Below are 23448 nucleotides of genomic sequence, written 5' to 3'. Positions count from 1 at the left end.
GATGTCCGAATAGCTTGATGTCTGGGTAGCTTGATGTCTGGATAGCTTGATGTCTGGATGGCATTAGGGCTGGATGGTTTGAAATCCGAATGACTCGATCTCTGGATAGCTTGCAGTCCTAATGGCTTGATGTCTGGGTAGCTTGATGTCCGAATAGCTTGATGTCTGGGTAGCTTGATGCCTGGATAGCTTGATGTCTGGATTGCATTATGGCTGGATGGTTTGAAATCCGAATGACTCGATCTCTGGATAGCTTGCAGTCCTAATGGCTTGATGTCCGAATAGTTTAATGATTAGATTGATTGTGCTCTATCTTTTCAGAATAAAATCAGGATGAATTTTCTTCGATCTCTGTACATCCTGCTCATCGCCTTCTTTATCTTTGTTTTCCTGTTTGTTCAATACCAGCCGTTACGATATCTACAAACAAAATCCGTGGACAGGGAAGCCACAGAAATGAAAAAAGAAAAAGATAGTATGCTTCAAGAAATGAAAAAAGAAAAAGATAGTATGCTTCAAGAATTGAAAAAAGAAAAAGAAAATAGGCAGAAACAAATGAAGGACCAAAACGAAGACATGACAAAAAAAATAACAATAACGAAACCAAAAGAACCAACTGTTCCTCAAAACATTGGAGTAAAAGATTTGTGTACATTGCTTGATAAAGGTGAGTATCTATTTTGTTTAAGGAAATTTATATACATGTATTGCAATAGAAGGCTTGAAGGATACACACATTAAGTAGCACTTGAACGCAGCTGTGTGTATTACTTCTTACCGGCTATATTCCATCTGTTAATCGTCCCAAATTATGGACATCCCATTAACTCGATGTCCCAATTGATAGACATATTATTTAGACAAAGGGAGGATATACTGGTAATAACCCATCCTGTTTGTAAGACATCCTATTTGTTAGACATTTTATTAGTTAGACTTCCTATTAGTTAGACATCCCATTCGTTAGATATCCTATTTGTTAGACATTTTATTAGTTAGACTCCCTATTAGTTAGACATCCCATTCGTTAGACATCTCCCTTGCCCCACAGCCCAGTAGTTAGACATCCCATTAGTTACACATCGTATTAGTTTGACTTCCCGTTAGTTACACATCTTATTAGTTAGACATCCCATCAGTCAGATATCATATTAGTTTGACTTCCCATTAGTTAGACATCCTATTTGTTAGACATCCCATTAGTTGGACATCCCATTAGTTACACGTCATATTAGTTAGACATTCCATAAGTTAGACATCATATTAGTTAGACATCATATTAGTTAGACGTCCCAATTTTTAGACATGTTCATTTAGGAGAAGAGAGAATTTATCAATAAATGTAATGAATCAGTCCGAAGTAGATTTAAGTACCGAGATAAAGGGACTCATAATACGGTTCGTTCAAAATCATGGATACCTGAAAAGAAACATGACTTTATTTTCAATTTCCATCATGAAATAACGTCATCTGTTAGTTATATGAAGGCAATTGTGTTTATATTTTGAAGGTATTCAAGTTGACTCTTGGTGGAAATATGTTTGTTTGATTGAAAGGTAATTATTACGTCCACAAAGGCATTAACAACTGGTTGTGGGGGGGGGGGGGGGGAAGGGGAGGGAATTTTGGCGAGTATGAAGACTTGTATTAAGACCACTCGGCCTGTGTTTAAAACCTACTCGGTCCATGTATATAGACCACTTGGTTCGTGTTGAAAGACCACCCGACCTGTGTGTAAAGGCCACACGGCCTGAATGTAAATCACTTGGTCCGTGCTTAAAACCACCCAGCCTGTGTGTAACGGCCATTCTTCCTATGTGTAAAGACCACTTTGTCCGTATTTAACGACCACTCGGTCTGTGTATAAAGACCATTTGATCCGTGTTTAAAGATCACCCGGTTTGCGTATAAAGCCCACACGATTACTTGGTCTGTTTAAAGACCATTGGATCTGTTTATATATCATTCGACCTGAGTATTAGGACCATTCGGCCTGTGTATAAGGACCATTCGACCTGTGTATGGCGTCCACTCGGTCTATGTATATATAGATCATTCGACCTGTTTAATTAGACCATTCGATCTGTTTAATAAAGACCACTTGCTCCGTGAGATCATAAAATTTGATTAATCTTATGGTCATTTTGACTGATTTGTGGACGTTATATCGGCTGTTATAAGAAATGGTCGTTTTGACTATAACCTTCAAAGAGGTTATTACCCCTTAAGCCCGATTCACATAGACAGAATTTACTCTTGTAAGTACTCGCGTAACGTAAGTACAAATCCATGTGAATTTTTCTTAAGAAAATATATATTTTGTTGTAGGAATATCGATAAGCCTCTAGGTTATAATTGTAAGAATGCTAAGAACATGGGAAATTGGAAAGTTTGTTTTGATGAAAAATACAGCCCTATTCGTCCAGATAAACCCTGTTTAGTTTATTCGTTTGGGTAAATATTACTTATAAGATGTTCAATTTAGCATCGCAACTTTATATAGGCAAATGAGGCAAACACCTCATGACGAAAGAAACGTTTGTATTGCAATTCGCGGACTACTTTTAACAACTTTTAAACAACGTCTGGAGATCATGATGATGTACATTAAAAACCTGTACCATACCTATCATTTCTGTCAAATACAAACTGTTTTTCTTTCTGTTTTTTAGGATAGCTTGGGATTTTACATTTGATATCGCAATGGCGAAAGAAGGTTGTGAGGTGTATTCATTCGATCCAAGGTAATTAAAATTGTTTTTATCAAAAACCGGAATATAAGATGTAGGTCCAGGTAGAATGTTTGAGATGATTTACGATGAATACGGGTAACGTCGAAAGCTTTTTTAAAACAAGTTAATTGTGTCCCTTCCTCACAGCATCGATGTTTAAGTGGGTCATAGCACGTGTAAATATTGCCGTCGCCCGTCTAAGTCACAATTGCTCGTAAACGCTCTAGAAGGCACAATTTTTGACAGATTTTGACAAAACTTGGTAACATTAATCAGTATCGCCCCAAAAAGTTCAATAAAAGTGTATGACTGAAGGTTGAATATTTCATACTGGTGACTGTATATTTGTTTTCAAAATCAGCGCTGCAAGTGGACGTATATCACCTCGCCTGGCAAGCTATATTTCTCATTGCTGAATTAACAGGCGCATCTCTAAGGGGGTCTGAAGATTCTGCACCCCCCCCCCCCCCCTCCTTACACCAAGATTTGATATTTATGTCAGGAAGCCTCAGGTCTGGAAAACTCGAACATTGAGGTCTGTTATGAAAATGTTACACCACGAAAATGTAAGTTGATCCCCGGTTGGTTAGAGGTTGGTTATGAAAATGTTACACCACGAAAATGTCAGTTGATCCCCAGGTTAGAGGTCTGTTATGAAAATGTTACACCACGAAAATGTAAGTTGATCCCCAGGTTAGAGGTCGGTTATGAAAATGTTACACCACGAAAATGTAAGTTGATCCCCAGGTTACAGGTCGGTTATGAAAATGCTGCACCGTGAAAATGTAAGATTATCCCAGGGTTAATGGTCGGTTATGAAAATGCTACATCACGAAAAGGTAAGTTTATCCCCGGTTGGTTAGAGGTCGGTTATGAAAATGCTACACTACGAAGAGGTAATTTTATCTCCGGGTTAGAGGTCTGTTATGAAAATGTAACACCACGAAAAGGTAAGTTTATCTCCTGGTTAGACTGCCGTTATGATGATCCCTGGGTTAGATGTAGGTTATTAAAATGCTACAACACGATGTTCATACATTGATTAGCAGTTCATCGCAGTTTCATACAGTCTAGGGTGGGGATCATGTGGCAAATCTTATGTGATCTTATGTGCATGGCGTAAGCCAAATTGGGTCTGTAAAGAAAGACGCAAAACTTTATTTTGTTAATTTGAATATTTTCAGAGAGTGATCGACGTATTGAAATTTGATATTGAGCTAGCTGAATGGAAGGTCATGATAAATATTATCAAAGATGGAATGCTTCCTCAAATACGACAGCTACTTACAGAATGGCACATCTTTCCAGGAGCACCAAAAAGAGATGAACTTAAAACCTTTTATGAAATGCATCGTGATTTGCCATCACACGGGCTGGAGACGTTTTTTAAAACGGGTCATGCTCGTCAACATTCTGATTTACTAAAATTTAATTCCCAAGCCGAGTCTTGTTATATCAATGTCAAGTTTACGGACTCAAAATAAAAATCTTCCTTTTTGTATAAAAAAAACAATAGTTATTAAAGTGCCTTTTTATGGATTTGTTAAATTCTTTTGAATTAGTTTGAATTAGTTTTATATTTATATTTTCTGAATTGTCGCTTTCGTTTTTGTTTTTCGTTTTTTTTTTTTTCTTTTTAAATTATAACTTATGTCTTCTGAATTTTCATTATGGTCAATTATGGCGAATGCTGCTCAACATACACAAAACATTGACTTTACCGAACAATATTAATAGATCAAGGGAGGCTTAACATGATAAAAAAAATCAGTTCAATGGAGGTACCTAATAATGATTTTTACAGTGTTAAGGAGAGAACATTTCACTTGAATTGGGGTTGAAATGTGAATTAGGAACAAACGAACACATCAATAAGTTATAAGGAGTACGGTTATAAACATTGTTAACTGAGTTAGATTTACCTTGACAGTTCTTGGTGGACCAATATCAACAGCTGAATGTACCAAAGCTTGTCAATCGATGACCCCATGCTGAGAACGACATATAGAAGCGAGGAGCACATATAACAAAAACACAAGACAATATTATGGAATATAACACACTTCTTTAATAAGGTTGGGCACATAACGTTTCAACACAATATACACGTGTCGTCATCAGATGTAATGGCAAGAGAATAAAGACGTGCATGAGATTTCCAACAATAACAAATAAAAACCAGAATTTATTAAAATTTTAAATATTTCTTTGTCTGATTTATCATGTTCATTGTCTGAATGGGAATTTTCCAGTAGAGAGGATTTCATTGACAGGGGAAGTGGGGGGAGAGGGGGTGGGCATCGAGAGACTCTTCGTCACTTTGAGAATATTAGAGGGCACTAGTCGGGGGTCAGGGGGGCCTCTTAGAACGATTGTGATATGGTGAAGTGAAAGTGAAATAAAAATGTAAGTTTGTATAGCCCGAATTGTCAATATTAAAATTACAATTTTGTCGTCGATCTGAATGGTCAAAATCTGCAACCAGTCGTTCAATTTTTGGATATGAGTGTTTCTCTCGAGTTGACTGAAACCGATCTGAAATATATTTGTCTATACTCAAAACTTTTAACAATTCGATATATGCATAAATATATAGCCTATATTAGTTATCAAAACATCTCATTTCCCAATTTCATTATTATTCTTTAAAAACATTTTCGGAAAAGACATGGTAATTTTTTGTAATTAAGAAACAACAGATCATGATACGACTTGATAGGATTAGCCGTTTAAAGAGTACTTATCTCAATAGAATTTGATTAATTGGCGTGGAGTAATCTTGACACGATCAAAACACTACAGGGGGAATACTTGACATTGTCTATTTGTTACTTGGTTAATCGCGACTATGGATTATTGATTGGTGACCTAGGTAACGAAAAACATGTATATACAATTATTGAATGGACTCTTTTATAAAAAGCTTTATTTTATGAAGTACAATTATAACCCAACTACGATTTGACGCATGTACCGTTTAATACATTTGGTAAGTAACTATGAATTTATCTCTTAAAGCACATCTCTAAGGAATCTGGGTAGAGTCTATTGCCTATAGAGTGTAAATATACTCGTGACTGTCTCTTAATAATAATACACTTCCGGGTACAAAGTTCTACCTGACAAATATTTGAAATATGTCCTCATGCGAGGTGAGCTAAATAACATACGAAATATGTATATATACGAACATATGGTTTTTACGGGAATAACACGGACATTTCCACATAAAGGACCATAGTGGTTTTGATACTCTCAGAGATAGTCGAATATTTTCACAGTATGAAATTAAAAATCGCTAAACATATGTTATGTTAACTCAAACTAAGTTTGAGGTCCTGTTTAAGTCTGTGCAAGATTTGTCTAATGAAGTGTGCAATGTTGGAGCTGACCGTTGACTGACCTAATTTATCAACAGTCGGCGATTAAATGAACATCCAAGATTAATTTGCAAATAACAGTTCAGTTAACTCCTGAAAAGCAATGTGTTATGATTCAAAAGGGACTTGAATTACAAACAGAAAAGCTTGAGAGACTTTATTATTTCGCCTGATAAAGCACGTTAACTTTGAGAATAATTAGACACTTGTCCTTGCCTGTGCAACTTTTCCTAGCTTCCTGGTAGCCAAAAAGTTAAGAGTAAATGGTCGCTATCGGCTTCCATACAAGTCTACCGGTACTTTGTACCACGCGTGTACTAGTCCAGATTACCATGCCCTTCAGTTACCACTAGTCTCGAATACTACGCATTTTCAATCGAATAAAAATCAGTTGATTTTAGATTTTAAGTCAGGTTGTAACAGACTATAAATATGGCTGGATAATCGTGAACTTCTTTTATGAAGATCCGTAGCCAATCGCGACTTGAAGATCGAGATGGGGATATTAATGGCGGGTCCAGTCTTGTCGATTGCTTGTATATATTTTGTATACCGGTGAAACTAAACAACTGTTTGATAAATATCAAGTTGTTATGGTGATAAAACAAATATAAACATCGTCGTTTATTAGGACAAGACGGGGTTCGTATTGCACTGGTCAATTAATCTATTGATGTTAAGGAAAATACCAATTGCTAATTGTGCCTTTTCCTCATAAGGAATTGATTATCACACAATGCTGGGTTCTATGATTGATTGGTTCCACCCTAACAGGAGTGAGGCAGAAGCTATCATTTAAATTTGAAAGCTAGTCAATGGACAGCTTTTTCACATTTAGCAGTGTGTTTTGTAAGGGGTATGAGGGGGTGAGGCAGGGCTGTATCTGAAGATATTTTCATTTGTGTACAGAAAGTGTCATATCTAGGCCTTTTTTAATTGTGAAAGAGAGGTTAAGCAACCAACTAGCCTTCCAGTTTCAAATGATGTTGGTTGGTAAATGACAAGTTAACTTTAGCTTCCTGCAGATGCTGATATTGTAAACTAGGTAGTTGTTGGTTGTCGTAGTAGTTGGTAGTTTTTATATGAATTGGTTGGCAGATGCTGATATTGCAAACTAGGTAGTTATTGGTTCAAATGATGTATAATACAGTTATGGCCATCTGCTGTTAGTAAATTTGATACTGCAATAAACACCTTTAGCAGGGTAATTATTTACCAAGTTTTTTAATAGTTGCATGTGTGACCTTTTTAATTGTTAATTACTCCCCTTTTGTTTAATTAATGAGGTGCCTTTCAGTTTGCTCACTGAAGATTTTTCCCTAGTGTATAGCTAGCTCCCCCATATTGCCAATTAGTATTCTGTTATATGTTATTGAACCATGATTGTTACAATTGGTGTGTAGGTTTAATTAGGTGTCAGTCCAGACTATGAGTTGCATTGAGAATCATTCAGTGATTTTCACCTTGCTGAATCAGTTTGTGTTGGAATGTGGTGTCATTAAGGTAGGGTCTGTCTACTGTAGTTGAGATGCTCGAATAGTATCAAAGTATGTGTCTAAGATATCATGTTGTAATATAAAACAGGTGCTCCACCATTTCAGTGATTCAAGCATGGCAAAAACTAACCTGAGATGTACAAAATTGCTGTCACTAAATTCACACAGTATGTTTACTCACTCTTCTAGGACACCTGATGCCACCCCCTGACTGGTCGGTTTATGTCTGAAAGCTTTAAAAGAGTCTGTGTTACCACTTTAAAAAAGTTTGTTAGGTATACCAACTGAATAATTACAAACTTGAATACCATTCTATGACAATTCAGCATCTTTTCTGTTCTAGAGAGTCCACACTCCACATGGACACCACCGAGTCTATAATGTTTTAAAATTAATTGATTAATTTTGAATATATTTCAGATCTGCTCATGTTAGGAACTAGCTAGTCTGAAAGTTTACAACTGGTGTCTCAGAAAAACCCATCAAAATGGAGTTAGTCACAGATAAAATCAAAGAAGCTCAACAGCTTTATCAAAAGGCTTTGGACTTGGCAGATAAACGTGTGGAAAACTGGTTTTTAATGGACAGCTTTATACCAACACTTGCTATCACTGCCTTTTATTTACTCTTTGTGTATGTGGTGCCCAAGATAATGGCAAAACGTGAAGCCATCGAATGTAAAACTGGTTTAATGATTTACAACTTTGGTTTAATTCTTTTGAATTTGCATATATGTACAGAACTTTTCACAGCATCATATAAGTTAGGATATAGTTATTTGTGCCAACCAGTGAGTTATACATATGATCATAATGAAATGAGAATAGCCAAGGCATTGTGGTGGTTTTATTTCTCTAAAGTGCTAGAGATGTTAGACACTGTGTTTTTTATTTTACGTAAGAAAAATAACCAAGTTAGTTTTCTTCATGTTTACCATCATGCAACCATGTTTCCTATTTGGTGGATTGGAATCAAATGGGTAGCAGGAGGTCAGTCTTTCTTTGGGGCCATGATGAACTCCTTCATACATGTATTGATGTACACCTACTACGGAGTTTCTGCCTTAGGGCCACAATTTCAGAAGTATTTATGGTGGAAAAGATACCTGACAAAAATCCAACTGACTCAGTTCTGTATTGGAATCACCCATGCTGTACAGTCCTTAGTTTTTGATTGTGAGTTTCCAGCATGGATGCACTGGGCTCTCATCTTCTACGGTTTCACCATTCTGGCTTTATTTCTTAATTTTTACTACCATTCATATGTTAAAGCTCAAAAGAAGAAGACTGGAAAAGTTCAAAATGGAAGTGTATCAGAAGCTAATGGGCATGTACCATCTAAGAAAACTCAATAATTTTAATATGACTTTTAGACAATTTTCATGTGTGTATTTTCATTAGAAAAAATCATTTGGTTCAGATATTTATTTGAGATGAGAACAAACTCAGAAAGTTCATAATCGTTCGAAAAAATTTGGTTAGGTTATTTAGACCGTATTCCACAGAAACTTTTAGCATTGCACTCATCTGATTTTCACCATAGTTAGCTAAGTTTTGTGTAATACGACTTTGAATTGTCAAACACTGTAATTGTAATTGTTTTTCAACTTGTTATTAATTGTAATGGTTTGTAAGTTATGTTCATGAAATTAGCCCTATTGGCTATTTTACAAAGTTGTTTATGCAGCATACACTGCAGATATTAGAACAATGTTCTGTACTTTCAGAAGACTTGTAGCTAGAGGAGGGCCAGAGGGGGTCCTAAGAAAATCCCCCCCCCCTTAAAAATTTAGATGACTTAAATGACTTAAAAAAATTGGTCCCCCCTGAGATCCTGGGCTAGCTACTGACCTGACTTTCAGGTTTATTTTCAACAGTATTAAGGGATGACCAAGGTTTAATCAGGTAAAAAGAGTATTTATGCATATCTGAAGACATTTCCAAATGTGAATAAGAACAGACAACCTTATAGCTACAGGTAGAAGAAGTTGTAACAAGTCTTAACACCAAATGTGCTGAATCAAGCCTATTTAATAACTCATTTAACCTCAATATGGAGTGATCTCCCTTTGGTTTTTATTTGGAAATGCATATGCAAAGACCAAACTTTATCTCATCAATGTCCATTGTGAATTTCTTTTTTTATGTACTCGAACAAATTTATAATAATTGCGTTTTTCAAGTTTTCATTAGATTTACAGCAAACTCTATGTTAGTTGTTTTAGCTGCCAAAATAACATCAATTATCATGATACTGTATTATTTTAAGGATGCATGTAACAAATAGCTCATATCAAATTGTTCTTTCAATTCGTCAATTTGATGAACGCCTAGGCTAAATTCGATTTTTTGAAAAACAATAATTTATTCATGAAATCATTTCACGATGTTGTTTTTGTGTGTGAAAATTATTTATTGATTAACCTAGTTATTGCCTTTGTTTTTTTTGTGGAAAGCAGGTTGAGAGATAGTATTAAAACAATTTGATAGTCCCGGGACATATGTAAATGTTAGCCCTGTTTCTCAGTGCAAATTTGCAGAAAAGGAGGACGTAAAACTATATTTATTTCATTTCAATGCATAATTGTAAAGGTTTTCCTTATTTCCACAGCTGTATTGTATTAATTTTGATTAACCCGTTTTCAGGGTTAGTAATCTACATGTTACCGCTCTGCTTGGAGTTTGTTACTCTGCTTTCTTCATGTTAATTAATTTAAAAGCAATATTTATATTTACAGTGTTTAATATTTTTACATCATATTTTTAATCTTTTTAAAATATTTAAATTTTGACTATCACCTCCGCTTTAGTGGCCCTAGACTTAATGGCACCTGTGTTATAGAAATACTAACAAATGCCGAAAGCCTCTCAGTAGCCTAGTATGCACGCTTTATAATATGTCATTAATATATAGACCGAAACGTCTGCCTCTATTCCAGCTTCTGATAGCTAGTTTGAAAGTTGTCAAAATATCTATCAGAGGCTGGAATAGAGGCAGATGTTTTGGACTAATAGACACTTTGCATAATGTTTGTAAGCTATATTTATTTATTTATTTGATTGCTATAATTATCAATTTGATCAACTCTTTTTATATTTATTATACTTGTTATTAAATATTCAACCCAATTCAAACACAGATATAATATTTCGTTTCGTATTTTTCCCGGTCGTTGTTTTGAAGAACGTTGTCTACTAAGTGACATGAAATAAGGTCATTTGCAATAAATGCAGTGAATCGTGCATTATATGCAGGTAAAATTTCTTACATTGTGTAATAGTAATACTTTGCATCAAAAAAAGAAAAATCCGAAGCGAAATATTAATAACGACATGTATTTGAATGACATTGAAACCATATGTGACTCTTTACCTCTTCTTTAATTAAAATACACCTCGACTTGTACTACACCTTTGTTCTTTTTAAAAACACCGATACATGGGTGGGGTGAGGGGGGCGTATCATGGTGGGGACAGGGTTCGTAATGGTCCTAAAAAGAGATCAAAAAATGCTCCGAAATGCCTTATATTTCTAAGACTATCAATATGCATCTTCACAATGTCAAGGTAATATGATCACCGTCTTATACCTTGTTATCGTAAGGCACTTTTTTGTACCACAGAAGATAGTAAATACAATGGATCATACGCTAGCAAATACAACCAATCAGAGCCCTCGACAGAAAGGCTGTAAAACAAGGCTGCTCATGCAACTACTAATCGAGGCTCTGAATGGCTGAATTCGGTAGTATACAATCTGAAAGAGTCGTCATCACTTGGTTTCCTTTATCTCAAGGACCATCGACACCGAAATTGATATCTCCGATGTTCATGCAAATAGGTCAGAAACCTATATTCAAATCATGTGAGCATGAATGACCTCTATAGAATAACTGGTCAAAAAACAGAATTAACTCAAGCCTAAAGAACCATAACTCTTACAAAGAATTTAATAAAAAAAATATTTATTTCCTAATTACAAAACCTCAGTTGCCGGGAGCCTGTGGTTTTGGTGAATTTTTCATCAAGTTGTATAACGCGTCTCCAGGACAAGTTGTGGCTGATGCATCGCGATGACCAATTACATCGTAATCTGGCGAAATCTTTCCATTGGCCAATCCGTATTCAATCAGAGCTTTTGCAGCATTTAGGGCAGCTGCGGTAGGTAGCTTCTCGTCAAAATTACCAATAAATGCTATGGCTATGCCAATTGTATTGTGTCCAGGGGTATGGGCACCTTGTTTGTCCCACCCTCGACCTTCGTATACCTTCCCATCGCCACATATCAGGAAGCTGTATCCAATATCAACCCAGAAATTTCCATTCTTGTCTGGAAGAAAAATAATATAGCCACCAGATTTCATTGAGACGTGCATTTTTTTAACATTTTTCACCAAAACAATTTTAGTGAAATTTTCCCTATTCGTGTCGTACTATAAGCACGTTTTATGATCGACCCTTAGTACCCCAAGTTCCAAACTATAGCTCCTTGTTGATTATTATTATTCAGGTGGTTTTTTCGCCTATATCCAAACAGTGCATAAGATACTAGCACCCTAAGTTCGGATTCTGTACATAAAATATTTTCAGAGTTGCACATCTCTCGTACCTCTAAAAGTATCCTTATATTATATATCAGCGACATTCCCCGTGCCCTTAGGCCCTTGCCATTAAGAGTCTCTCTCGTGCCTTAAGGAGGCGTCGCATTTTTTACCCCGAAACAGTATACACTTTACTCACCCTTTCGTGTTTTGTGACCGGCCTGTATATTTCTAACTAGTTCTTTACACCGTTCAGTATTACACCCTTCCTGCCCTTCTGTATGGTGTATTATCACCTCTGTTACGGGTAGCCTGATAAACGTCAGGTCGTCTCTGTCCACTATCGAACCCCATTCCTCCCGGGTCACTAACTCAAACTTCTCTGGTTTTGGATCTAAGAAAAAGGAAAGATGTTATATCACAGGAGTTCGAAACATAGCTTGCCTTTTACATATTGAAAGAATTGCTTGTGGTTCCCTGGAAAAGTTTGTGGCTCTGCTCGGTCTTTCATCTAATGTTTGCTAAAAACACCACTAATGTGAGACCAGACTAGATGGAATCTTGATCTAACGAGTGTTAAACATACGTTATGCTAATTTTTACATTGATAACAACTTAGGTTTACAATAAAATTATCCTCTCTACCAGCTGGTCCTCAGTCAAACCTCTTGGCATTGATCTCTCTCGAAGCATCCGTATAACCTCTTCAAGATAGATAAAGCTACCCCAATTGATAATAAAATAATTACAAACCATCTTTGATACAGCATTTTCTATTTGCTGGACCTGCACATAAACCAGTGACGTATTTCCCACCTTCACACACGGCTGCAGTGGAGCATTCCCCTCCTCTATCTGCACACTTTTCATCACCTTCAAAAATATCTCAATATCTTGAATGGAAATGTGTTTTTTAGCTGAACAGATCAAAACTTATCTAGGGAATAAACTACATGATAGTTCTGCCATAATTCTAAAAATTTAATATTAATTCTATATTAAAATGTACTCCCAATGTACCGCAATCTGTTGAGAATACAAATCTGATGAACGTTTCGTGGTTTTGCTGAAAATTTCTCATTATGTCACCTTTTTTTGGATAACTATTATTACAAATTGACTGTCATTATTAGCATGGTTGGTTTAGGTTATGATAAATTATCAAACGAAATTATTCTCTTCAGTGCAGATTGTTATACAGATGCGACATCAGTGAGACAAAATGGAATCATATCCGGTAATATGACAATCTATTGAGGTATGACAATAAAAAAAAATACCTGTAGTTGTAGCGTTGGAAGATGATGGCTCTTCATCACCAAATTCCGGTACACTTGTATCATTTTCACACGGTGCAGATGTAGTGCTTGATAACTCTGGGGTTTGAGTCGATGGCGGGTATGTCGTGTAGGGCTGTGGAGTCGATGGCGGGTATGTCGCGTAGGGCGGTGGAGTCGATGGCGGATATGTCGTGTAGGGCGGTGGAGTATATGGCGGGTATGTCGTGTAGGGCTGTGGACTCGATGGCGGGTATGTCGTGTAGGGCGGTGGAGTCGATGGCGGGTATGTCGTGTAGGAAGGTGGAGTTGTTGGCGGGTATGTCGTGTAGGGCGGTCGAGTCGATGGCGGGTATATCGTGTAGGGCGGTGGAGTCGATGGCTGGTATGTCGTGTAGGGCGGTGGAGTCGATGGCGGGTATGTCGTGTAGGGCGGTTGGGATGATGGGTAAGGTGGTTGAGTTTCATCAGGCGGTACATACGTTGTTGGGGCGAAATACTGCGGTGATGTACGATGATACGGCGGATATGAGGTCTCCTGTGGCGTTGTAGTTCTATCGTCTCCCACCAAGGTAGTCATGAGTATCGTGGACGTGCCTTGAGGAGGGGGGTCCGTGGTATCATTACAACCTATAAGAAGAAAATAGAGATAGCAACTTATAGCATATGGTTCAACGCCTTGAAATTATAGTTCTATCAAACCAAAGTTCTACCTTTATTTTGGTAAATGATAGCGTTGCTACAATTCTTTTATTTCCAAAGTTAAAAAGGAAAGCATGTATATAATTCAAAGTGATTTTAAAGAGAGTTTTAAAACTTTTTACGTGTTTAAAGGATACTCAAAACATCGATTTGCAAGTTTCCAATCTGACATCTGTGGTTCTTACAATTCCAATAAAACTAATTGTTTGATGGCATCACAGTCGCACAGGTCTTTAAATGATAAAAGCAGCTTTTGCGACCCTGATCTCATCAAAATTGAATTTTTAGTGGAACTGCAGGAACCACAGACTTCTGATTGAAATTTTGAATTGTGCAAATCAATGCTATCGGTGTCCCCTATGCACATAACATTTAAATTTCTTTTAGGCATTTCTATTACAAAGTTCATTTTGTCAGATGTTGATCACTTATTTATTACTTTTCATTTTGTCAGATGTTGATCACTTATTTATTACTTTTCATTTTGTCAGATGTTGATCACTTATTTATTACTTATTTATTTACCATTAAAATGACCATGCTCCCATCAAAAAAGCAGAAAATGAAATCCTACCTGTAACAGCTGTAACCAGCAAAGTGGTCACCATAAAACACGATATTTGACGGATTAAACCCATCGTGATTTCTTCAACAAATAAATGCTACAATTGATATTCTGAACTGAAAAAAGCGTTTTAAACATCTCATGACTCCGGTATCCGAAAACAGCAAAATATGTCAGAGCTTGAAACAGGGTTGACGCGGGCACTTTAAAGACAATAGTGCCATAAATTAGAAATAATGAGAATATCTTTATAAAAAATGCACAGACTGAAAAATTGAAAGCGCCAAATACAATACTTTCCAATTTTGCCAATTTTCAAAATTGTCACAAGCGTAATTTGCTGAACTCTTGATGCAACTATACGATTATACTGTTAACATGGCATCCTTTGCTTTGCTGATTTGTATTTTCTGTCAAAGAATATAACAAGATATAAAATCAACCCCTACCTTGCTTGCTTGATATTCATTTGCCTGAATAAGAAATAGCTAAAGGGGCTGATATTTATATGCAAAAAAGTAGAACAGCCGGATCTGAGGACACTCTAAAAAGAAGTTTATGGAGCACGATTTCAAGTATAAAACTATTTTTAGTATCATTTTGGGATAAATGATAATAAAATGATTTCATATGGCTATACTGACACTGTAAAATACTTTCTGTAAAATAACCAATATTTGATGGGCAGCTCTCTTTCTAGCTTAAGATAGGACAAACCGAGTTTCATTTTTTTACATAGGGTAGGAAACGAAATCAAATGGATGGGGTTCTACGTTCTGCTCTTCTGCGCCTAATTATGCTAATGAAGACGGGCAACGCTCTGCAGTGTGCAATAAGGGAAATTTTGCTGGGACAGTGGCATTAGTCTACTCTTTTTCGATTTCCAACTCTCGACGGATCTTGTGGGAACGAAAGACTCCAAAAATCATTGACATAACTCTACTGTTATCAAAAAATGAAAAAAAAATTCTGGATTAGTTATGCACACATGTTTGCACTAAGATCACGTAGATGGTTCTTGCAATCTCCCAAAATAATTTACCAAGTGACGATACCTCTGTCGCCTTACGATTCGGGAATTTCTTCAGATTTTCTCATGCATGATATTGTCATTAAGGATTCATGTTGGGTTTGAGAAAAAAGAACTTTTTTAAGGATAACAACTTAGGTTCACATGTAGGATTCTTTCTACCACCTGGTTCCTTGGCCAGTCTATTTTTTACATGATTTGTCCCGGATTATCCATGCTTATTTACAGCTAGGTTGAGTGGAATGATGAGGAATGATGACTTTTTCCCTTGTATACACCAACCTAGATTAGAACCCACGCACGACCACCATTTGTTTGTAGATTTGTTACCAAAATGTAATGCATTGTATTGCGGGACTATATTGTACTCTGTGCCACGCAAAACGAAATATTTTTACAGTGATAACTGATAGAGGGTGATGGGAGTCAATTTATTCCTGTTTATCAATGAACTGTTTAACCGGATGTAATGGTTGGCTAGCCACAAAACAAGCTCGTTGACCTATAATTATATTGATGTAAAATCGATGGAGTAGAGCGTTTGCAGCTCACGTACTTTGAATCCTGTTTAGGTTATATCATTGTTGCTGAAAGCTTCGTGACATTCGAGACCATAGGGTTATTTGGTGGAGATTTGAATACAAAATGTCAAATTAACCGAGCCACTTGTTACAATGCTTTGTAAACAACACCCTAAAAACACATATAGGGGCCTAATATGCAGGAAAAAGGAAATAAATACCCCAATACCAAAAAAGAAACCAAAATGAATTGGTGGACGGTAGTGAGTCATCTACATCAGTTGACCCATTTGTTTTCATTGACCGACCTAATCGAATAAAGAGACGAAGTAAATAGGGTCAATCGACACACCATTGCAACCTTTTTAAGTTAATGAAATCGGTAAGAGCAAAGAAATTTCACTTCCCCATAAAAAATGCCTTGCATTTTCCCATTTCTTATTTTCAAAGCATCAGAATCCGAATCACATTGGGTGATTGGCATAGATACTACCCTCGATTATTTATATCTGGTTTCATTTCCATTTCAATGGTGCAGGTTGTAAGGGCTGGCATGCATAAACAATTCAGTCATTTGAATGCGAAACGTGAAATGCGCTTCGGGTCGGGGAGAACTTCAATATTAAATAGGACTAATTATTTCAATTATGATAATTAAAAAAAGGCTGTATAAACCGTTTATGTGTCTGGGACACATTTAGCTTTTATTCGCACCTTTTTGATTTTCTGACCGAAATCTGTGGATCTTGTACTTAAAACAGAAATACATGTATCTTAATCAGATTATGAGGTCTCTATCAGTTTCTAGGAAACATTAGGTGAGGGGGTCGAGTAGGAGCCACAAAATTTTCCAGGGAGTCCACAGGCTATTCTTTCACTATGTAAAATGATAAAAAATTTGAAGGTGGGGGGCTAAAGCAGAAACGCCATTGATCTCTATGCAAAATTAATCTGACATAAATAACAGGATGACGTACCTAAAAATTGAAATACTCAATTCATACTGTATATCACCGATAGATAACGGTCTACCAACTTTCAGTCATATGTGTCCCCTGAAAAGCTAAGGACTTGATTTCAATTGTTGTCTGTGTTATAAACAAGAGTTACTGCCCTTAGTACGTGTTCCGAGATGATATTTTCTTTTTTAAAAACAATACTCGTTTCTTGATTCGAGATTTATAAACTTTGAATAGTACGCACGTGAATGCTTTCTCCCTGTCTTCTAGTTTCAGACCAGCTCAGACCATTTAGGCCTTCGTCTTCATTAGCCCAATCAGATGCAAAGAGTTCATTTCATTCTATTTCTAAAATGTGTTATTTCCATATTACCATACAGTTCCCATAGCAGAACTTGATTGTTGGGAGGGGCAAGTAATATATCAGAATGGGCAATGGTGTATGGTGTTTAGATGTAGTAACATATTCGGTCGGTTTCAGGGTGGCAATCCATTTTTTTGCCCCACCCCCTTGTAGATACGGGCCTTTAGTGCTAGTCTAATTGCCTCAATCAGACAGCAACCAGGCATAGTATAGTAGAGGAATCTATTTCAGTCTAAAGGTAAACAATAACATTACAATAAGCTGGATTGAATTACTAACAACGGAACAGGTTATTCCTGGCTAATTGTTCCGATCAGTTGATTGACAGGTAAGGTGCTACAGACCGATCTATTCTTGTTCTTCAAAATAAACACGTTCAATACAATATAGAATGAAATTACAAGCCACAGTTCAACTTTTCTTGAACCAAAACGAAAGTTTCAGTCTCACCTGTGAGATGTTCTCATATCAACAAAACTAGTTATGAATGGTAAGAAATTATATATTCTGTTCAATGAGACAAAATTTAACTTGGGAACAGTTTACTTTGTGGTTATATTAGTGTGACCAATATTTACATCTTGGCCATATTATTGTGACCAATTTTTCCATATTGTTGGCCTTCCTCGTGACCGTTTCACTGTGACCATTTTACCTTGTGACCGTTTCACTTTGACCAATCTCCTACAGGACTGTATCACTGTGACCATTTTACTTCATGACTGTATCACTATGGTCACTTTTCCTTGTGACCGTACCAATCTGACCAATTTTCCAGTCTCTAAATATTCCTTTTGTCCAGTTTACACCCCCCCCCCCCCCCACACTCCTCCTTTCAAGCTGAGTAGGGCTGACAGTGAGTAATGTGAACAGGCATATACAAGACTAAAATAAACAATAACGCCCTGCTGAGTTATTTCAGTTTTGTATTTGATCTCGATATTCACAACTCTGATTATTTTTGAATTGTCAATCAAATTTTTAAGATATACACCATCTGTTCTCAGTTCAGATTGTAGAGTGGAAAATTCTATCATTGGTATCTGGTTTCTGGCAGGTTCGGCTTAATCATCTTATCATCTTCGCAATGTCAAGCTACAACGAACATCGCCGTACACACTTTTTTTGAATATTGAAAAACTATTTTTACTGTAAATAAATGAAAATTATCATGATAAAACCTGGTAAATCTAAAATTAGTAAAAGACATTTTAGAGAGTTATAAAGATAAAAACTAAAGTAAGAAAACGGAAGAGAAAATAAAAGGCTATGATATTTAGTTTGTAAACAGAAGAAAACTATTGGATGGTGATTAAGATCGATTGAGAAATTCGGTTTAAAAATAGTTATTATTATTACTGAGGAGAATGTTGACTCTTGGTGAGGTTTTGATATTTTTCTTCTTGACGATTTTCACTGACTTACGATTATCTTGAAATGAGTGGCTTATTTTTGTTCTGAAACAGGCCTTAAAGGTCAAACTTCACCATTTTCGGGAGTTGATTTTGCCTTGAATTCATGAAAATAGTCTGAATACCATTACGACCAAAATACGATTGACCTCCGAAAATTGTGAACCATGGTCTCTACATAATGAAAAAAAAGGGCATAACTTGGTTCTGAAACAGTCTTCAACACTGGAAATAAATTTACATGCCATTCGTTGTAAGTCCTATTTTCGCTCTTTTGCAGAAAATAACTAGATACAACGTTACGTAAATCAGTGAGTTGCTTAAAGGGATAGTAAAGAGGTTTCTAAATCTTTTATGTGTATCGGGGACGTCCGTGATTCCTTCAAATCCACTAAAACTAAGTGTTTGATGACGTCACTAATCACGAAGGGCTTATAAGATACAAGCATATATTTAACGATTAGTGACGTCATGAAAAAAAACTAAGCTTTAGTGGAATTGCAGGAACCACAAACGTCTGATTGCAAAGTGGAATGGTTCAAATTGTTACAAAATTTACAAAACCTCTTTACAATCCTTTTAACATCTTAAAAATAAATGGTAATGTAAATCATTCAGTGTATTACTGGTGTTTCACAATATCTAGTAATTATATCTGTAGAATTAACTGTTTTCATGTAGTTTATTGAATTGCTTTCAACAATGATATAATGGTTTGCACTTCACGATTGATTCGACTGCATGTGTAATCAACATTGTCCATGATTCAATATTTTACTGTATTTCATTGTCGACAGAAATATAAGGGATATTCTCTTCCTTAATATGCTTTAACAAAACAGCCTTCACAATTATAAAACTGGTCCGAGTACGTTTTATTGCTTCGACAAGCAGATCCGTGGCGAGACTTGGTTGAAGGGGAGAGGAGGTGTGTGTGTTAAGTTGCAGTCAGAGAGAGTCCGAAAACATTCGTATTTCCAACAAGTTCCGCTTTGAAATATTATTGACCAATCAAATGTTTAGTTTCAGAAATTCTTTGGCGACTTGAATTTCAACTAGATCCACGATCAAGCCTCCCACCCACGTAACAAGGAAATGCAACAAAATATTCAGATTTATTTCTGATAAAATAATTGATCCTCAAAAAATGCTGATCATGACGAATTCTTATCACACAAAACAACATTATAAAACAATATTGAATTAATAAAAAACTATAAAATGTCAATTTTCGTTAAATACAACAATGATTTAGAGGAAATATAGTGAAATATGATGTATCTTAAACTGGAGTTTTTCTACGTTAATCAGCCTGAAAAACTCTCACAGGAGAAATCAAATAACATCCATTTTACAGATTATTGTATCCTATGAAAATAAAATCACCTTTTTTTTATTCAAACCTGACATCTGATGCCAATTTACAGTTGGTTATTTTTTTGTTTTTTTTATGGATAATAAAGACCTGCAACGTTATGCAGTTTTGAGGAAAGTTTTTCCAGTGCCTCTCTCCCGGAACTCCTCTGTAAGTATATGATTTTGTTTATGAAAGATTTAAAAATTTACAGTCTGTAGTTAATGCTATATATATTGCTGGTTGCTTCGCTTGACTATAATTGTATACTTTGGTAGGCCCCTATTGTAAATTAAAACATTTTCGAGGGATGGGGCCCTCTTAGTGGTGGGGGTCCGTAGACGTGTTCATTATGAAGCCACTGATTGAACTCTGTTGTAAAGGTAGCTGATGCTGTGAGGACTTTAGTACTTTATTAAAGTATTATCGTTCGATTATATCTTAATATCTTAATATATCTTTACTTAGATTAAAGAAAAATGAGGCGAATTATTATAAAATATAAGATGTCTACTATCCGCGGGGAAATTATGTGTCGTGATGAATGGATAAACAATGTAACGGACTATTATTGTCGCTTTAATTATTTCCTGAAAAGGTGTTGAGTGCTGTTGGTCTTATAATTCATGTTGATGATTAAGCGTTAATAAAGTGATACATTCGTCTGATCATATTATATTACAAAGCTAAGAACGCATGTGCCCGTTAACGCAATTAAAGCTCAAGCTCGTACTCGAACGTGCCTCCATGTGTCTCGTGGGGAGCGTGGAGAGCTTAAAGGTCCAAAATTCGTATACATCTGTTAAGCTTTATAAAAATTTCTGAATAAATCTGGAATGCATTTTTTCAGAATTTGGTAAAAAATGAGTCGATTATTTGGTTCAGAGTTTCGGACCACGGAATAAGATCATTGTCTGAATATGATATATAAACATAGCCAGTCTATAGGAACAATATATTTCAGCTGTGGACAGGGATCAGCCGTGGGGGTCGGGATAAATATTGACACCGGTCAGTTTGACAGATGGTGGTGTTTGACCTCTCGTGATATTTGTTGACCCTTATCATAAATCATAGCCTGATATTGGCTTCTGTGATCAATCACTACCTTCTCTTGAATTCATGTTTGGAGTTTGACATCATTTAGACTTGGGCTAATGAAACAAAATAAAGATTGTGCATCCTTCATCTATGTTTCGCGGACAATCAAGTCTGGCTACGTGCCTGTCCTCGGGATGGCGTTTGCACAAAGACACCACTTTTCGTCCTAGCCCTTTTGGTACAATATACATCAAAAGTATAATTTTATATATATTGGTAATAACTGTCTAATATATGTAATATATGTACGACTGTGTTAATCTTAAAATAATTAGTTTTTACTCCCTGAATACAAATAATATTAATTCATACTCTAGTATATTAATATACATATATATTACCATACGTTACCGTACTTATTCGTGTAATACATGTAAACGACAAGTTTTGATCTAAGCACAACAATTTGAGTGATTGATAAACTGAGAACTACCTCTGATAATTTTTAGCAGCTATATGGCCTGTGTTTGTGCTGGTGCGCCTTTATTTCCTTTCTGAGATGTTATATTACACAAACGTCGTATACCAAATCTGAAATATTGGTAGCGAGAAAAAAACTTTCACTTGTTGGTAAAGCAAAAAGATGACTACAACCCTTTGAAAGTTGGTGGTTGTCAACATTGCAGAACCCTATTGTTCATGGAGATTTAACTTATCCCAAATGGTTAGCTACTCTTGGTTTAAAATGATCCTATTAATGAGAATGAATTATGTATGATAAAAGGGCATATTCAGTAAATGTGGTGCATTGAGCTATTGTTTTCCACAATAGTTTAGTACATGAACACCACTCTGAGGATCGTTAGTCAATAATAATCAGAACCTGTTAATAATACGATACCGGAAGGCTGAAAAGTATATTCGCCTACACAGCAGAATTAGTCGTACGTTTGGTTGATAAACATTATAGACATATTACGGAATCGCCAAGGGCAATAAATCTATGATATGGAAATCGTCTGAAATGAGTCCATGAGTACTGAAAAGATAGTAAAGGTTTTTTTAAATCGAGACAACAGTCTACTGAATATATGGTCAAATAATTGGGAAATCAGTAAGTTTTAGAATAGTTCAGAGTATTTAAGTAAGTATCAGAATAGATAGATTTAGGGGAAGGAGGGGGAGGGGTGATTCTCCTAAATGTAGAGGCCATAATAGAAAGAGTTGGAATTAAAGTATTAGAATAAATAGAGCTGATATTAAAGTAAGTATCAGAATAAATAGAGCTGATATTAAAGTAAGTATCAGAATAAATAGAGCTGATATCAAAGTAAGTATCAGAACAGATAGAGCTGATATTAAAGTAAGTATCAGAATAAATAGAGCTGGTATTAAAGTAAGTATCAGAATATGTAGAGTTGATATTAAAGTAAGTATCAGAATAGATAGAGCTGGTATTAAAGTAAGCCCGGTACAAATTCACTGTATAAAGTAGAGTTTTATAAAGAAAAGTATATATTATTTAATCTATGGACCTAAATGAATCAAAGTTTTACCAAGTCACGCAACATTGACAATACGTTCAATTGAATAAATCAAGAGTCCGGGGATATTCAATATTGATGAGCCGAGGAGATTTTCTCATCTGTTTAAAATCAATGATCAGCCCACATTGTTAAATTTTGTGTTTCATACGTTTCACACGCTACAATAATTTTGTGGTGGGGGTCGCAAATTTTCTTCTCACTGTGTTTAAAAAGCGAGAGTTGGAAGTGCTCGCCATCATGTAGAGAGTAAAGCGTTGATAAAAACGAGCAATGCCTAATCTTGTGGTTATTCCAGACCTGGTCTGAAGGAATCCAAGGTGACACCCTCTGGCAGCTGGTTCCATATTTTGAAAGTAAAGAAAGATTGTAATTGGTGGTGCAGCAAAAAAGGACCACGAATCGGTGACCACGTATTATGGAGGAAATTGGGAATGAGCAAGCCTGTACATTGTGTACATTGTGCTCACATTTCCCTAACACAACCTAACTGACTAAAGCTCTTCGCTTGCTACCGACTTGTGAACAGT

The 23448-nt window shown here is 36.0% G+C and overlaps 4 protein-coding genes across 4 annotated transcripts; 2 read left to right on the top strand and 2 right to left on the bottom strand.

The window, feature by feature from the left end:
- Nucleotides 1-333: 333 nt before the first annotated feature.
- Nucleotides 334-4217, top strand: LOTGIDRAFT_231447 (hypothetical protein; the record flags this gene model as incomplete). Its single annotated transcript, XM_009052849.1, has 6 exons — nt 334-667; nt 1512-1557; nt 2330-2455; nt 2674-2745; nt 3236-3299; nt 3918-4217. 6 exons carry the CDS (start codon nt 334-336, stop codon nt 4215-4217), a joined length of 942 nt encoding a protein of 313 aa, XP_009051097.1.
- A 2390-nt stretch (nt 4218-6607) lies between these two features.
- LOTGIDRAFT_214031 (hypothetical protein) lies at nt 6608-8963 on the top strand (the record flags this gene model as incomplete). The annotated part of the gene is made up of 2 exons (XM_009052848.1): nt 6608-6755; nt 8030-8963. The coding sequence occupies exon 2, from the start codon at nt 8097-8099 to the stop codon at nt 8961-8963; it is 867 nt and encodes a 288-aa protein (XP_009051096.1). The 5' UTR covers nt 6608-6755; nt 8030-8096.
- A 2673-nt stretch (nt 8964-11636) lies between these two features.
- On the bottom strand, nt 11637-12520 carry LOTGIDRAFT_97771 (hypothetical protein; the record flags this gene model as incomplete). Its single annotated transcript, XM_009052637.1, has 2 exons — nt 11637-11938; nt 12367-12520. Coding segments are annotated over 2 exons (456 nt in total), but the record flags the coding sequence as incomplete, so codon positions are not given.
- A 974-nt stretch (nt 12521-13494) lies between these two features.
- LOTGIDRAFT_114484 (hypothetical protein) lies at nt 13495-13872 on the bottom strand (the record flags this gene model as incomplete). The annotated part of the gene is made up of 1 exon (XM_009052847.1): nt 13495-13872. A coding segment is annotated over one exon (378 nt), but the record flags the coding sequence as incomplete, so codon positions are not given.
- Between the last annotated feature and the right edge of the window lie 9576 nt (nt 13873-23448).

Source organism: Lottia gigantea (genome assembly GCF_000327385.1).
Source record: "Lottia gigantea unplaced genomic scaffold LOTGIsca_19, whole genome shotgun sequence".
Lineage (NCBI taxonomy): Eukaryota > Metazoa > Mollusca > Gastropoda > Lottiidae > Lottia > Lottia gigantea.
Note: the sequence above shows the minus strand (reverse complement) of the source record. Positions and strands in the feature narration are given on the sequence as shown.